At 36.2% G+C, this 17,925-nt stretch overlaps 1 protein-coding gene across 1 annotated transcript; it reads right to left on the bottom strand.

The window, feature by feature from the left end:
- Window positions 1–860: 860 nt before the first annotated feature.
- On the bottom strand, window positions 861–2,141 carry LOC137943701 (pentatricopeptide repeat-containing protein At5g39710-like). Its single transcript, XM_068789141.1, has one exon. It carries the CDS (start codon window positions 2,139–2,141, stop codon window positions 861–863), a length of 1,281 nt encoding a protein of 426 aa, XP_068645242.1.
- Between the last annotated feature and the right edge of the window lie 15,784 nt (window positions 2,142–17,925).

Below are 17,925 nucleotides of genomic sequence, written 5' to 3'. Positions count from 1 at the left end.
AGAGGAAGAAGAGAGAAGGAGGAGACCGAGAGAGCGAGGGCGCAGGAGAGACCGAAAAAAAAAATTCAATGAGGTTTCAAATTGCAGCGCCAGAGTCATCTGGATGAATCGCAATATGGTGCGGAAACCAAATTCATGAAATTAAACCATGGAGATGATTTTTGGATTTATCTTAGTCATCTACATGACTTAAACGTTGGTGTTTAACTAATGACGTTAGGAGATGAACTGAGTAATGTGGATGAAGTTTATCTCATGCATCAAGTTGACTAACCCCCCCTTACATACAATCAAGCAATCGTGAATAAAATAACCCATGCCCATTTTTATTCTAATTATTAAATGATAAATAAGTAATTTCATAAAATTATTCCAATGTCTATTTGTTACAGCCCAATTCGGATCAACCACCGGACGAATTCTTCCAGCGTGGGGAGGAAGGGATTGAGCCTTGAAGGAGGCTCGACCTTGGACCTCAAAGGGAGAATCCGACCTTGACCTATGAGGGAGAATCAGACCTGTAAAATATAATTTTCTCAATACTTACTTTCTTCATTCATCTCACGTTCCTATATAGGGAGTTAGGGAAAACATGTCAAAGGCCATAAGTTCAACAAATTACAAATAAACCCCTAATGTTCAACAAATTACAAATAAACCCCTAATGAATAAAAATTACAAATAAACCCCTAATGAATAGAAATTGCAAATAAACCCCTAATAAGTCCATAACATTACTCCCCTCTTGGAGAACGAGCTTGTCCTCAAGCTCAATGTAGAATTGCCTGTTCGTACAAAAATAGAGCAACTTAGCAGAGGAGTAATTTTTTTTTTTCCTGAACTCATCACCAGCTCAGAGCTCAGACAAATATCATCGTCACCCTTGACAAAATTTTGAGGATAATTATACTGTGAAACATGCTCGGTAACTTGTCAACTAAATCAGGTGTCCGTATTGCATGGGGGCCACATATGGATCTCCTAGATGTATCTGATCTTGCATAGATAAGGAGAAGAGCTTCAGCGACATCTCGAACAACAACTATGCGCCGGATGTTGTGTTTCTGTCCATACTCCAGAGCTGCACTTGCGACTGCTGTTGTTGCAAGGTAGTACCAATTCCCAATTGTTCTGCAGTGTACTTTGTCTGACCAGCAAGTCCTTCCATCAGAATATGAAGGTGCAATGAGGCTCTTTATAAGCGCGCAGGAATGAGACAAATGCCTTGACCACTTTCTCCATAAACCCACTAGTAACGTAACATATAAATATGGCCGACAACCATTCTCCAACAACCTGTCTAAGAGACTAGAAACAGTGGTAGAACCTCTCGCCTTTCCTCTGGAAAGATAGCCATCAATGTGGTCTTCTTCAAGAACGTCTTGATCCTTCTGCAAGCCATTCAGAAAAACACCATGGGGTCCATCTATTACTGAAGTATAAGTCACTTGATCTGGAATCAACCCTTTCCTTTGCATTTCTTTAAATAGAAACTCGACCTCCATGGCGTTGACTTCTTGACATAATCCATAGATGACTGTGCTGTAAGTATGATGGTTTGGTAGGCAATTGTGCTTCATCATCTCATCAACCACTTTAAATGCAAGACTGGTGGCCCCACTCTTACACAACCCATTTATCAAAGTTGTATAGGTTACAACAGTGGGGAACAACCCCTGTGTTGCAATTTTTGTACAGAGCTTTTCTGCTTCTGGTAACCTATTATGTGTGCAAAATCCATTAAATATCCCATTATATGTACGCACATTAGGTCTACAACTAATCTCCTTGATCTTGTCCAACAACGATAGTACCAGGCCTATAACCTCCCTCTTGCAACATCCATGTATTAAGGCAGTATAACTGACCTTATTTGGATTTAATCCACATGCTGCCATTTTATTGAACATATCTAAAGCCACATGCAACGTACCCATTTTGAAGAATCCACAAATCAATTCTGTAAATGTCCACTCATCCAGTGGACATCCATTCTCTTGCATGAAATTCAGCAATCTCATTGCATTGTTCAGATTTCCCAATGTGCAATCACATACTTCCTTGAGACGACCAACCTCATAGAGAGATGTGAGAGGAAGTGTATCGGTAGAAGCCGTTGGACCAAGGCCCTTCTCCACCATTTCCTTGATGAGATCCAGTGCTTCATCAATTGTCCCAACATTGCAAAGACCATCAATCAAACACGAATAAGTAATAGAGTTGGGCTGAGTACCTGCCTAGACCCTTCTATCAAAAACCAGAGAAGCCGAATCGAAGGTGCCAGTTTGACAATGCCTCGCGATTGCGTGGACGAGGTTGCCCCACTGGATTGCCGAGAAGGAGATGGGAACTGATAGCTGGCCTGAATCCAATTCCCCCCGAAATTTTTTGCTGAGCCACGCCCACCCAATTTGGAAGTTGGGTTCCCTCGGTGCTGTCCAGAGGGGAATTGCGAGTGGGAGGTGATGGTCGGAAGTCACCTCCCACCGGACAAGTTTCCGACGACGCTTCCTCATTTTTCGGTGGACTCTTGTGGCTGCCAGTGCTGGTAGATTGTCGGAGACAGAGGAGGGAGGGTCGAATTGATTCGCCGTGACTGAGGCAGATGGGAATACTTCCGTCTGTTGTGTGGGAAGATGTGCTGCCGTGAGAAGGGGATTTGGGACGTCGAACCCAAATCAGCCTGTATCGACGGGATTTGGGCAGAAATATCTTCTGATTTCTCAAAATCTGGGTCCCCGTCTTTTGATTTCGGGAGTTCGGGAAGCATTTCTGAGTCTGCAATCCGTCGGACTGGAAGCGTCCGTTGTGCAGGAAGAGTTATGGGTTCTCGAGAGACGGGGGTGGGCAAAAACCCCTCCGGTGTGCATGATTTAGGGCCGTCGCCGTCTGGTGTCGAAATTTGGGGGAGCTTTTCCGTGACCCAGAGCTCTTGAATGGTCATTTTGGCCGATGAAGGTTGTGCTGGGCGCAGAGGAGCCCTAGGTGGGGGCGGGGTATGATGGCGCAGAAGTGGTGGAGGTTGTGCTGGGCACAGAGGAGCCCTAGGTGGGGGCGGGGTACGATGGCGCAGAAGTGGTGGAGGTTGTGCTGGGCGCAGAGGAGCCCTAGGTGGGGGCGGGGTTTGATGGCGTAGAAGTGGTGGGGTTGGGACGGGGGGGAATGGTGGTGCTCGACCAGAAGAGTGGAACAACCCGGCGGCATCTAACCATGACCCATTTCCTCATCCAGTAGCCACGGCGTACATGTCTGTCTTGATTTCCTCCAAGCCTGCTGCTGTTTCTCCATAACTAGATGTTGTTACACCAAATGTCGACGCAAATCCTCCTAGGAAAATGAATCAGACCTATAAAATATAATTTTCTCAATACTTACTTTCTTCATTCATCTCACATATAGGGAGTTAGGGAAAACATGTCAAAGGCCATAAGTTCTAAAAATTACAAATAAACCCCTAATAAATAGAAAATTACAAATAAACCCCTAATGAATAGAAATTACAAATAAACCCCTAATGAGTCCATAACACTATTCTGGTAAAACATATAGTAGATTAAGATGGGACACCAAAAGAATTGACGGCGGAGCTGTATCAGGTAGGAAACTCTCAAGTACAGTTCTAAGGGAAGGAAATGACCCACCAATTCTGACCAGGGAGAATAGGCCATTCCACAGGGGGATTCTGAAATTGTGGAGGCTTGGTATGATCAAGCTGTTGAATATTGGAAACAAGCAATATCGCTTACTCCAGGTAATTATATTGAAGCCCATAATTGGTTGAAGATCACAGGGCGGTTCAAATAAGAACACTCTTTTTTTATTTTGTTGATTGCAGGATGAACTCCCCTAAAAAAGCATTGGCATGCATGTAAATGAGGTGCTCTAACAAAAATGTATAAATGGGTACAATTGACACCCTTTAATTCCAATAAGTTCACCTTATTCAACTCATAATTTTGACGGTGCCTGTGTGTTTAGAATTTTTGTATAGGAATTTTTTAGTGGAAATTTGTTATTATGTACAATATTTTAGAATAATTTTTTTAAGAATTTTAAATTTTATAGTTAGTGTGATAACGAGAATTTTTTTATATTTTAAATAGTAGGACTGTAATGGTAATATAATTAATTAGATTTATCAAATAAATGTCATAAATATTAATTAATTAAAATAGATAGTATATTAATCTAAATTCTAGTAATATATAATAATTTAATCAGTTATATGAAATAATTAAATAAAGGGTAGTTTTTTTATACAACCTTGATGGATATCATATTTCCCAATATAGTTGCCTAGATGTTGTAATTTTGTGATTTAAATTTAACATGTAATTATGTTTACACCATTAGTCGATCTTAATGAAAAGTTAAAAATACTTGATTACCTATTTTTATTTTTCTATATTTTAATATTTTAATAAACAATTAAAAATCTATCATACACTGTGCTTCACCACACATTGTTGTTTGTTTTCTTCATGTGAATCTCCATTGTGCTAAATTCCTGTTATTACTTGATCCTATTAGTCTTCTCCGATTTCTTCATCTTGATCACCCTCTAATTATAGATATGAAGTGACATACACTGCAATCTTTTACACCCATTCTAGAGAAAGTAGAAATCAATCTCAAAAAATCTAGTTAAATGTTTGTTGATTGAGATTTTAACAATCTCAAGAAACACGAAAAGAAGATGAGGTAAAGTCAAAGGGTAAAATAAGCAAAATAACGAACTAATCATTGTGTTGATGAGGCTTTTACAGACAACAAACGAGCTAAAAACAAAGAGAAGAATCAATTAGTCAAACCCTAATTTTGATAATGAAGCACTGATCATGATAGTGACAATGCATCTTGAGTGACCAAGAGAAGAAAAGCAAGTAATCAAACAGACCAGAGCCAAGAGTAAAGCAATTGTGTATCATCTCCACTTTCTAGACTTTTGTTGTCTATAAACTGCCCAAATCTTCCTTGTGATTAAGACAAACAAAAGAGGTGGAGGAGACCATCCCTCTCTCCTTCTCTTTTGTCATGGATGGAGGGGGTAACACCGTCCCTCTCCTTCGCCAACCAAAGAGAAAAAAGGTGGGGAGGGGGTGGGCTCTCCCCTCATCTTGCCATGGAAAGAGGACGGGAGGAGCCACTTTTTCAACCACTAAGTTGTTGACCTTAGGTTGTCTCCCTTATTAATTTTGATGATAACAAAACTTAATAAAACTAAAAAATTACAAACTAAAGTATTTCATATATTTTACCTTCAAGAGTCAATACATCTCAAGGTCTAAAGCTTCAAAACAATCAAGTTTATTCAAGACCTCAAACAACATTGAAGAGCATCTCTTAAAGAAGCACCCATGAAGAAGAAGACAAGAAGAAGACTAGAGTTTAAGTGTAAATGTCATATGTCAAAACTCAGTCACAAATGTAAGTATGTTTTCCTAACTCCCTTCATTAAACTACAGAGATGGACATGGAGATTTATAACATACATTGTATATAAACATATTTAGGAATTTCATATACATCCTTTAGAATATGTTAGAGCACTTAGACAAAATCATTTCATGCTTTAAAAGTCAACTTAGTTGAACTGGCACTTGAATGATGGATCAACCTCTACCAATGATTGATAATCCAGGGGTGTGCAAACCAAGACTATAAAGCATAATTGATCACCCTTAGTCTATTGATTGATCATCTAGAACATGACCATGTCATGCTATAAAACATGATCAATCATTTCATTTGGATCAAGCAATCAATATTGCCCAACCAAGCAAATGTTACATGGAATGATAGATCATCCCACACGATTGATCGATCAAACAAAATATTGCCAATTAGGGACATAATGCATGATCAATCATAGGAAGTGCACTAATCGATCATACTTGCATCGCACAACCAGAGGAAATTCTAAATCGACCATCCACTTTGGGATAAATCAACTTAAATTTTTAGAACCAATGGTAACATATTGATTGATCAGTTTATCGATCAATAAGTCACATCCTGACACAAAAAGAGCCATTACGATTGATTGATTGATCGATCAATCAACATAATGGTTTCTGTAGATGGGCAAAAAATGACTAGTTTGGATTGGAAAATTTATAAATACCCACTAAACCATACATAGAGAAGATAATGAGGATTTATTAGCAAATCCTTTGAACCTTTATTCTCAATCTTGCAAATTTTCTCAAAAGTCCTTTAGAGTGCAAGAGAGACCCTCAACCTTACAAAATCCTCTACTATTTCCCTTCCTTTGCATTTCATATTAGACAAGCTCCCTCACTATACATTATGCTACAAAAGAAGTGGAAGCTTGGATCTCTCAAGGAGAAGGAACTCTCCAAGTTAAGGGTGTAAGTTTTCCTTTATTTTATTTTTAATTTGTGAAAAGGTCTAATCTAAATAAAAAGATCCAACTAGAACTAGAATCTAGCCAATCTCTTGGGGAGATTGCACTTGTAAAAAACATGTATTGAGCTACTTGTGGCTTAAAGATAGCCGGAATCTCTTTATGTAAATTCCAACTATTAGAACTTTGAAATAGTGAAATTTCCCTAGTAAGGGTTCTTCTGCGATGAATACCAATAGGGAAATATCAATAACAAAAATTCTCTTTATCTCATATGGTGTGTGAATGTATACTTTCAATAACAAAAATTCTCTTTATCTCATATGGTGTGTGAATGTATACTTTTCATTGAAATTGTGATATTTCATGATTGTTTATTTACACGCCTTGGTTTGAGAAATTTAGTCAATCCCTCATACGGGTTGGATTTTACAGATGCTCTGTAGATCACTCAATTTTTATTGAAAACACACCGAGTGGTAAGGTAATTTTGGTAGTATATGTTGATGATATCATTTTAACTGGTAGTCATTCCAAGGGCATCCAGAAAACTAAGGAAAAAATATGTGCTGAATTCAAGACAAAGGATCTTGGACTACTTAAATATTTTTTGGGTATTGAAGTATTACAATTCGACCATGAGATTGTGCTATCCCAAAGGAAGTATGCACTCGATCTACTAGAGGAGACAAGAATGATGAGATGCAAACCAACAAAAACTCCTATGAACTCAAATACAAAATTATGTGGAGGTACTGGAGAAGATATAGATATTGGAAAATATCAAAGACTAGGGGGAAGACTTATTTACCTGTGTGTAACAAGGCCGAATATATCATATGCAGTAAGTGTTGTGAGTCAATACATGCACAAGTCATAACTTAGTCATTTGCAAGCACTTGAAAGGATACTACGATATCTGAAAGAAGCTCCAAGAATAGGGCTTCTCTATAAAAACCATTGTTACTTCAACATCGAAGGATTCTCAGATGTAGACTGGGTTGGATCCACGGATGACAGAAAATCTACTTCGAGATTTTGTACGATGGTTGGAGGGAATTTGGTTACATGGAAAATCAAGAAGAAAAATGTAGTAGCACGGTCTAGTGCAAAAGTAGAATACAAAGCCATGGTACACATTGTCAGTGAACTCCTATGGATAAGTTCTCTTCTCACTGAATTGGGATTTTACAAAGAAGCTCTAATGGATCTATATTGTGATAATCAAACAGCAATACACATTACATCAAATCCAGTCTCCCATGAATGAACAAAGCATATTAAAGTGGACTACCATTTTATATGAGAAAAGTTCCATGCAAGCTTTTTATCTCTAAGGCATATATCATCACAAAGTCAAGTTGCAGATATTCTCATCAAGCCGGTCCCTCACAAGGTTATGTCTACCATCTGCAGCAAGCTGGGCATCTATGATATTTTCTCACCCCCAACTTGAGAGGGAGTGTTACAATGTGGGATCCACCATGGTGCACGAGCTAGTGGGACCTACCATGATGACATGGGATGCCAAGAAGAGTCCTCACCCAAGCTAGCACGAGTTAAGAAGATGTGAATTACAAGCTGAAATGAGTTAGAAGACTTGAAGATCAAATGAGACCACAAAGATACCATGAGTTGGTAATCTTATCAATATGAGCTAGAAGATCATGTGGGACCCACAAGGATAAGGCCACGAGCTAGCTTCCTCCCTTATGTCCACGTTATTGAAGAAGAGTTCTAGTTCAACTTATATTAGACCTCTAGTAGATTATGTTATCTTTTCATGATTGACTTATCTTAAAGAATTAGAGTTGGAATGTAATTAGGAGATTAAAAGGTTAATTGTATAATGACTCTATCACTTCCTCAACTATATATATAGAGGTGTTGTAATTCGGAATTAATCAAGTTACACAATTCATTCTTGAGTAAATCTCTCTTTTTCTTTGCTTTGTGCACATCTCTCTTTTCCTCTTTTCTTCTCTCTACCCGAGAGATCTTTTGCCCTTTTCTTATTTTTCTTTCTCCTTTCTCTTGCTCGGAATATTGGAAAAGGGATCCTAAATTCAACACTCTAGGGCATGAAATAATTTCCAAAAATATGTCTTTAATTACATATGACTTTTTAGAAACTTCAAGACCCTTAGTCATTGCCTATATCATGCTTAGAACTCATTTTTGTATGTTGGCAATAGGCATGAATGATCATCCAATTAGAAGAATAATTGATCATACCTAATCCTACTATGCATAGATTTATAAAGCATGATCGATTATCCACAGTAACATGATCAGTCATCTACGATAAACAAAACACTGGCAAACCATTTTATAAAGCATGATGTATTAATCAAAATGGCATGATTGATCAATGAGTTTGTTGAAAGGTTGAATACTTGTTGATTAATGCCTTGATAGATCAACAAGCTTGGGGGACCTAAAATATAGTTGTTATATATGCATGATCAATCATACGTTTCTAGTGATCAATCAAAACTTTTTACATCTTTTTGTATATAGGCAAAAAATGACTAGCTTGGCTAGAAAACTTATGAATAGGATCCCAAATGACTTGGGGACTAACCATTGAGCTTATCTTAATATACCAAACCTCTAGAGTGGTATTTTTTAGTTAAAATTCACATTTTACTCTTTTTGAGAGAAAAAAACTATATTTTCTCAAATCCCCATCTCACGTGCTTAAAGATCTGGAAGCTTACATCTCACTTGAAGAAGGGCTCTCTCCAAAAGAAAGATTTTAAGTTTAACTTTCTCTTTTGTATTTCAAAATTTTCTCTGATAGTCTCTAGTACCTTAAAGCTTGAAGAATTGACATTCTAGAGCTTGCAATCTAGAAAAGGTGCGCTCACTAGAGTCAGAATCTAGTTATGTAATTGAATATTTTTTGTAATTTCAGCTAATAGTGCATATTAGTGAAATTTTTCCCAAGCAAGGGTTCTTGGGGGGTGACTAGCAATAAGGGAACATCGAGAATCTTTTTCTTCTAACAGTCAACCCTCTCCCCCCTCCCCCACCCTCATGAAAAAGCCACCTAGGGCAACAAATGTTTTGCTAATTTTTCCTTCTTTTTCTTTTAACTTATATGTACTCTCATTTTTATATAATTCAATATGAAAAATTAATTCACAATCAAATTTCAAGCATAAATAATCAAATACACAATGAGCAATGATTCTAGCAAGGAAGGAGTTATGTAAATAAAGATTTCAAAATAAAAGCATAAAAATACTTAACTCTTCAAGGAGAATATATTTTTGAAATCCCAAATTGAATCTCCAAATATGATTTCAAATGTGTGTGTGCTTTGGAGTGGTCATGGTAACTTTAGCAGTCAAGAGAAAAATCTAAGAGTAAAATAATCTTAAACAACCAAGTCTTGATGTTCAAAATTTTAACTATTGAGTTTGGAAAGCGACATGTTGTTCTTTTGTGGATCTGGATGAAATCTTTAAAAAAAAAAAAAGATTGCATGAAAATGCTTAAAATTATTTACATGAGCTGCTAATTACATAGATATATCACGTATATATTTTGGTGACATTACAAGAAATCAAGTTTTCAAAGGCCAAAAAACACTGACCAAAGACAAAATTTCTCCAAGAGAACCTATTTTAGTTAATCACTAATAAAATTCACCGTTGGTAAAATTTTTCAACCATCAATACTTTTTACTTAAAAGTTTTCTAGCATAGAAATTTTTTCCAAAAATGTTATTGGAAACTTTTGATAATGAAATAATTCTACTACAGTTGATTAATTATATTTTAATAAATTATTAATAGAAATTTTTAGTACAAATTGATTGTGAAATAATTTAACCAAAGATTGTTTAAATTATTAATGGCAATGAATTGCATTGAGAAAGAAATTTTAATTATTCTTATTTATTATATGTAAGAAAACATCTATTATAAATGTTTCTAATTTTATCTATTCATTTAGCTTTTTACATGTATAATAATTTGAAGGAATTTGATAAAAATAGTAAAATAATAAGCACGAAAAAACTAAAAAATTTATTTATATACATTATATACAACAAAAATATGTTTAACTATACACTATGAAAATTTAGTGTCTACATAGAAAAGAACAAAGATATATACAAAAATGAAATGAAAAAAAAAATCAGGTCTTGCTATGCAAGACGATTATGGTGTCAAGAGCTAGAACAGTTGGGCTATTGGGTAGACGATGTACTAATATTGAACATTGGAGGATGATGCCATGAGAAACTAAGTAATGCATCACCTGAGGCTTATGCCCTAACTGAGATTGAAGTTGGCTTGTAGAAGTCTTCAGCGATGCAAATTGTAGTGTCAACTCCTCATTCGTTTTGTGCGAGCTTTGGATTTGCTTCTCCAAGTCAGCTGCTTAGGCTCTACTTAGGCTATAGTGGTGGAACCAAAACTCTTAAGCCATAGGAAGAGGGGGTGCACCAAGATCCATTTTCTTCTCATAACCAATCCAAATGCCCAACACCCAGTTGGCTATGGCGTCATAGTCGGGCTCCACACCTACAACTAGAGCCTCCAAGACCTTGTTGTCCAACTATTCATATTAAGTTACATACATATTATTAATGAATTTTTAAAGTTATTTAAAAAAAAACATAAAACATGAAAATAAGATACCCACATGGGCCACTTTGCAATCCTTAGGCCTCCATCTACACGCCTATCTGGAGTGCACCATCTCGGAGAAGTCCACTTTATTGGCCTCACCCTGAAAATATAATATAAAACAAAGTTAGATCAATATTCAATTTCAAGGAAGATTTATAAGTGTAAGTAATATTACATATACCTTCTCATCATATGTTTGAACAAATGACTTCAAGCCACATGTATGTCAAATGTTGAATTTATGGAAAAAAGAAATACTTCATTGACTTATTATAATCAGAGTACATGAACCTCTATTTATAATAGAGGAAAGTAGTAAAGTCCAACTACAATTAAACTACCTTTGTCCCAATTAAATCCAAACTCAAACACTTAAAGATAAGTCATAGCATAATTAAATAACCCAATATAAATAGAAGACTAACATAATTAAAACACCTTTAAACTAAAACTCTTCTGTGAGACCTCCTTCCATAATAATTGTGGCTTTGTAAGAATTCTTCTTGTGTAAGACTCATAATGCCACCTCACGTGATCATGATGGGTCCCACCATCTCGTGAGATCATGGTGGGTTCATATCTTATGGGCTTGGACCCATCTTCTAATACATTTGGATATGTGGACCTTCCTTGGTTGTGTGGGCTTGGGCCCATCTTCCAACATCAAATATTATGTTTCTTGGTATTTTCGTAGTGTATCTTTGATGTCCTCTATATTTTGGGGAAAAAAGGATGTTTTACTCACTGTCACATAAAAATGTAAGTATTAAAATTATAAAAACTAAATTATCTGAATCGTTGGTGCAAGAAGACATTCCAACATATCCAATCCCAATCATCCCGAGAGACATAGGATAAGGGTGCCATACTGCCTGCTCCCATCATCAAAATTTTGGAACCTCTTGTGCTGCTGCATTTGGTAAGCCCTCAAGATGTAGCCATAGGTCAACTTGCCGACACGTCTTACATTTTTATCAGTGCAACAATCCACCTAAAATGTCTCTTGCATAAATAAAAAACTCAATCACAATAAATATATGAAACTCAAAGTTAACTAAAGTATAAATAATAAGACAACATAAAGAATTAATAGTTACCTGGATCATATCGTACATATTAGAGAAATCTTTGTCCCAGTAGGAGTGAAGTTTCATGACCCTCATTAGTGCATTGGTCCTTAGAATTTGTCCGATGAAATTGGTTATTCACTTTTATTCTCATCCACTTGGCATTTATAACTTTCTAGAATCATAATCTCCAAGCTCATACTCCCTTTCTTCATAATGGCCCTCTCAATGGCCATGCCGACTCTTCTTCAATGGCAAAGTGTAGAAGAAGTTTTACAAATTAAGAGGCAATGTCAATAATTTATACACACAACATTAAAAAATACATTTATCATTAAATACTGAAGGACTGTTAAAAGACACCTACGTGTGTAAGGATGACATGGTTAGTAAATAAGGAGAACTTCTATAGAGATGGCGCATAATTTTAATTATGCAAGTTGTCCAACGCTTGTAGTCGGGAACAGCTGCCCAGCTCATCAGCAGGGAAATTTCTTGGAACTTCGTCTGCTATGGGAGGAATATTCAGGGGCCATGGTACAAGATGGATGATAGCGTGTATCTGAACTGGATTGATGACAGCCGCCACATATGCTACTTGGGGAGATGTGGCGATGTTTGGCACACCTCCCTACCTTCGATCTTGAGGACAAGCTCGATCTCCAGGGGGTGTAATGTTATGAACCCAACATCGGGCTGTGTCATGCAGATGTCGTGGCTGAGTCAATTACCCTGGCTGAGTTAGTTACTTAGTCAATTAGTTTACTTTTCAAGTTAAATGTCATGGAGGGACAAAATTTTAATTCTCTCTAGAACCTTGTGGTCATGGGTCCTATTTAAGGGACGACCAGGAATGAAATGGACAAGTCTAATTTCACCCAAAAAATAGGATCGACGTTCTCCTCAATGAACCCTAGGATCGGTGCTCTCCTTAATGAACCCAGGATCTCAAGCTCCCCTTCGAGCTTGATTTTCTTCTCCTCCTTCTTCTTCCCTACGAACCACCTTGTTGAATCTGGGACCATAACATTGGAGTATGTCCTTTTATGTCTTTATCTTTTATGAAGCATGAAGTCCTAAGGGTATTGTAGTCATTATAAACCTCTTCACACAACTATAATACAATCTCAATGCATGTGGTAGAGCATTCAAGCCTCTTCCTCTTGGCTCAAATTCATCCATACACCTCTCACTCTTTTCCTCTTCTTTGTCTCCCTTGGTTTTTTCTCTCCTCTCTCCCAAGAGTTCTAGTTCTTCTCTTCCCTCCTTCCCTTGAGATCTTTTGTATTTATGTGTTGGCCTTAAAAATTGACATGGTATCAGAGTGGGAAAATAACTGGCATGGAAAAGGAGAAGAAGATGGAGAAGAAAGGGAGGAAGAAGAAGAAGAATAAAAAGAAAAAGAAGAAAGGGATGAAGAAGAAGAAGAATAAAAAGAAAAAGAAGAAAGGGGAGTTTCTCATTTTTCCACTTGTCTTCTTTCCAAATTCTTGACTTTCATTGAATTTTACACTCTTTTACCATAATTTTTGTACAGAGAATTATATGCCATTGGAAAGATCTTTAAGTATACTTTCCAACTCAAAAGTAATTTTTACAATCGGATTTTTCTAGAAAGATAAATTGACATCTAAATAAGAAGAGGTCAAGCAACAAATTTTTTTTGAGAAGCAGTAGAAAACCTCAACTTTATAAATGGTTTGTACCAACATTAATGGAAATTTATATTTAGAATTATATCTCAGAAGAAAGGTCTACTTTCTATCCCAATAAACCATTTATCAATCCGATCTTTCTAGAGAGAGATATCCACATTGGAAGAATCAAGGTCATGTTGGTATCCTAATGCATAGGAAAATTCGAATTTAAGCCAAAATTTTTGCTTAACTTTTTGAGTTGCTAATGTTTGTTAAGTTTCCTATTTGTTTTCAAATTCTAGTTACTATTTTACTAGAGTGTCTTTCCTATTTAAAAGTGTCCTTTCTTTAATCTCACATTACATTTTTTTTCCATATGTGAAGTCTTTTGCTATATGAATTTAGTTTTAACTAAATCTGAAAATTTTGAATTAGAAAGTCTTGTTTCTTTATTCTAAATTCCAAATATTTTTGCGTTCTAAATCTCCCTTATTCCATAATTTATCTCTTAAATATTTTCTTTCCAAATTGGTTAAGATGTGTTATAAAGTAATTTCCATAAATGATAAGTCTATTTTTAGAAAGTTACCATTATTATGTTCTATCTCAAAACTTCTTATTGGAGATTTTTTTTTAAAGTTTTCACAATCATCTTGTTCATAGAGGAGTTTTTTTTATCTCCCTCTTGGGTCATACTTGGTCAAACTTATTAAGTTAATTCTGTAATACTAGTGCAATCTCCTTCTTATTACGGTGGTGGTTATTTTGTCTTCCTTTAATCACCCATTACCATTTTGCTTTGTTGCCTTTCTCCTACTATTCTTTTTTCACTCTTGTTTACCCTCTTAGGCCAACCCTTTGGTGCGTTATTTTGGTTGGTTTTTTTTATATATATATGGGTGGTTTTGAGTCCATTGAGACTTTTTATTGGTATCCTTTGGGTTTTTATCACCATCTTTTGAGTGACATGCATTTTTCTCTTTAGTGTTATTATCACTATTTTGTTTAAAATCCTTAGAGATTGGTTTTAAATCTTACTTTATCACCCATTTTTTTTACTTGTTGAGAGTCTGTGTCTGACCGAGTATTTATCCTTGGGACACCTTGATGGAGGATCTAATTACTAAAAATATTTTTTTTTTGTTTCAAGATGGGATCACTACCATTACCTCCAAACTTGAGGGGGATAATAGAAGGAGAAGTATGAAGAATGAGGTAGGTGACAAAATCTACCATGATAGATTCTACAAGCTGAATCAACTTTAGTCACATTCATTACTCTGTTGATTTGATGTACATCCTCTTCTTATTTTCTTGACATGTAAGAACTCAAAATGGAAGTCAAGTGCTGCAATGGTTGCGCCTCCTTCCTAATTGAAATATGAGTATTCCTATCATTTGAGAAGAAGAAGTATAATCTACAATAAAGAATTCCACATATTATGGTAATCAAATTTATATTACTAGAATATTGAAGTAAGGGGGAGAACAAGTTGAGAACAAGATGAAGACTACATGCAAGATGTGAACAAGAAAAATATGAATCAAAGCAAGGCAATCAAAATTTCTTTTTCAAGCACACAAGTTTTTTGACCAAGATTATTTGCAAAGTGAAGTTACAAACACTAGCTTGAGGGGAACTGTTAAAAGACACCCATGCATGCAAGGGTGACATGGCTAGTAAATAAGGAGAACTTCCATAAGATGACAGAAAATTGTAATTATGCAAGTTGGCGTATGTCCTTTTACGTCTTTTTCTTTTTTAAGCAGGCAACCTTAAGGGCATTGTAGTCATCGTAAAAACCTTCATGCAAGTATGAATACAGCCTCAAGGCATAGGGTAGCATTCAAGCCTCTTCCTCAAGCCTCTTCCTCTTGCCTCAAATTCGTTCATATACTTCTCTCTCTCTTCTTCTTCTTTGTCTTCCTCGGTTTCTTCTCTCCTCTCTCCCAAGAGCTTGAGTTCCTTTATTATCTCCTTCCCTTGAGGTCTTTTGTATTTATTTGTTGGCTCTAGAAATCAACAGGGATGTTACATACAACATTACCTAAGGGCCTCTACATCACTTACGGGCACTATTATGGCTCTGGCAGACATAACACTCTTCTTGTGAATCAATGGGGAACTGCGGTTAAGACAATCGTGGCTTGGTGGTTTGTTGCTTGGCTCGTTTTGGTTGTTGTGGCTTCGGTGGTTGGGATCAATAGAGTGGTCTAGGCAGCACACTGGTGAATCACACTATTGGTTAAAATGTTTAGACGTGATGTTAAAATAACAACATAAATTGTATAATTTTGTAACAAATAAACTTAGCCAAAATATTTCATGAACTATTGTAAGACGAGTTTATATCTAAGCAAGGCCATCATTGGATGAATCATCCTTTATTTGAATTTCATATTGTCCTTCCCCATCTTCCTCTTCCTCGTCTCCATCTTTTGTCTTGATCTTCCTCTTCCTCTTCTTCTCCTTCCTTGTCTTCACTTGCTTTTGCTTCTTCTTCTCCATTGTCTTCTTCTTCTTCTTCTTCTTCTTCTTCTTCTTCTTCTTTATCTTCCTTTTCTTCATGAATTAAATTCTGGTGATGCCCCACTTCCATCAATGGGATACTCCATGAAGTAGCGCTGGTCGCTGCTCAAGTGAAACATTAGTCATGATCAATATTGAATTGTCGTCATCTTATTGAACACTATTAAGCCATCTGGAGGATAAGTCTTGTTGATAGGCCTTCATTTCCTCGATAGCGAAAACTTCCAACTTTAGAACCTCATACACATTCTAATCAATCACCTTTTGGACAAGAGAAATAATTTTTTGACTTGTTTATATTTGAGTACAATGAGCCTATACTTATAATGGAGGAAATAAGTAGAATCATATTACAATTAAACCGCCCATGTCCCAATTACACTAAAAATACAACACTTAAAGATAAGTCCTAATACAATTAAACTATTGAATCTAAATAACTCAAATACCTATAAACTGAACCTCTTCTGTGAGACTTCCTTCCTATGAGACTCCTCTTAAACTCTACCATATTAATTTTACCTCTGTAAGACTTCTTGTTGTGAGAGTCATGTTAGAATTTTCCATACTTGTGTTGACTGTATGTTGATTCACATTTCTTTTGATGATAACAAAACTTAATTAAATTAATAACTTGAAAATTCAAGTATTTCAGATGCTTCACTTTCAAGAGCATCTCAAGGTCTACAACGTCAAAACCAAATTTCAAGACCTCAAAAATAATTAAAGAACATCTCTTGAAGAAACACCCACAAGGAAGAAGACAACGAGAAGACTCGAGTTCAAACATTATAGACATATATCTAAACTCTGTCAATTTTTTGTAAGAGGGCAATTCCAAACTTCTTATTCGTTAAGTATATTTTCATATTGACATGTTTAAGATAATAATTATGTTGAGGACTCAATAGCTAACCAAGTCACCCAAAGGAGGTGCCACTAATTCACTGAGTTTATTACTTTTACTTTCATATTTTATATTATTTTTAAGTATATTTTTCATTAAGTATTTAACGTTACATGTCTTAGGGGCAGAAATGTAATTATGAAACCCTAAACTCTATTTGCGTCAAACCCTATTTAGAGGGTAAAGGAATCAAAAGAAGTAAGTATAGATTTTTAGGTTAAACAGGGTTTAAGAGTTCTCCTTGACGAGCTCTAAGGTTTCGAGTTCTACTTGATGAGCTCTAGGTCTAGGTTCCCTCTTGAACTTGATTTCTCTTCTACCCTTTTTGATCTATTGTTCTCTACAACAATCAGAGAGAGACAGAGAAGGTTCTATTCTGATTTTCCGTGAACCACAAGAGGATAAAAATCCTCTCTTTCCTTGAAGAACAAGAGGGTTCTAAACCTCTCAGCCAAGACCAGCAAGGGGGCCTTGAAATCTCCTTTTTTCCAGTTCCATAAGAGGTCCCTATACCTCTTACTGTGAGCAGCAACACCTACCAGTGCTGAACTCGTTTTTCTCACTCGGGATTTACTACTCCCACGCGGTTACTAGATCAATGGCTAGGGACAATAACAACATGGTATCAGAGTAGGGTAACACGGGGGAGCTCAACAATGGTGTGTTACAAGAATTGTTGATCAAAGGGTAAGCAGAAAATGAAAGAAAGTTTGCTCTAATCATGGAGAAGTTGGAACAACTTCCAATTATGAATCTCCAGATCCATAGACT

The sequence above is a fragment of the Aristolochia californica genome, unplaced genomic scaffold (assembly GCF_029961685.1).
Source record: "Aristolochia californica isolate CCGP_79_NKW_82.1479 unplaced genomic scaffold, dmAriCali1.0.hap1 SCAF_11, whole genome shotgun sequence".
NCBI lineage: Eukaryota > Viridiplantae > Streptophyta > Magnoliopsida > Piperales > Aristolochiaceae > Aristolochia > Aristolochia californica.
The sequence above is the reverse complement of the archived record's forward strand: the minus strand, read 5'-3'. Positions and strand labels throughout refer to the sequence as shown.

What these genes read in the sequence shown, in the direction of transcription:
- LOC137943701 (XM_068789141.1), bottom strand. Translation starts at nt 2,141, where the DNA reads ATGGTGGAGAAGGGCCTTGGTCCAACGGCTTCTACCGATACACTTCCT.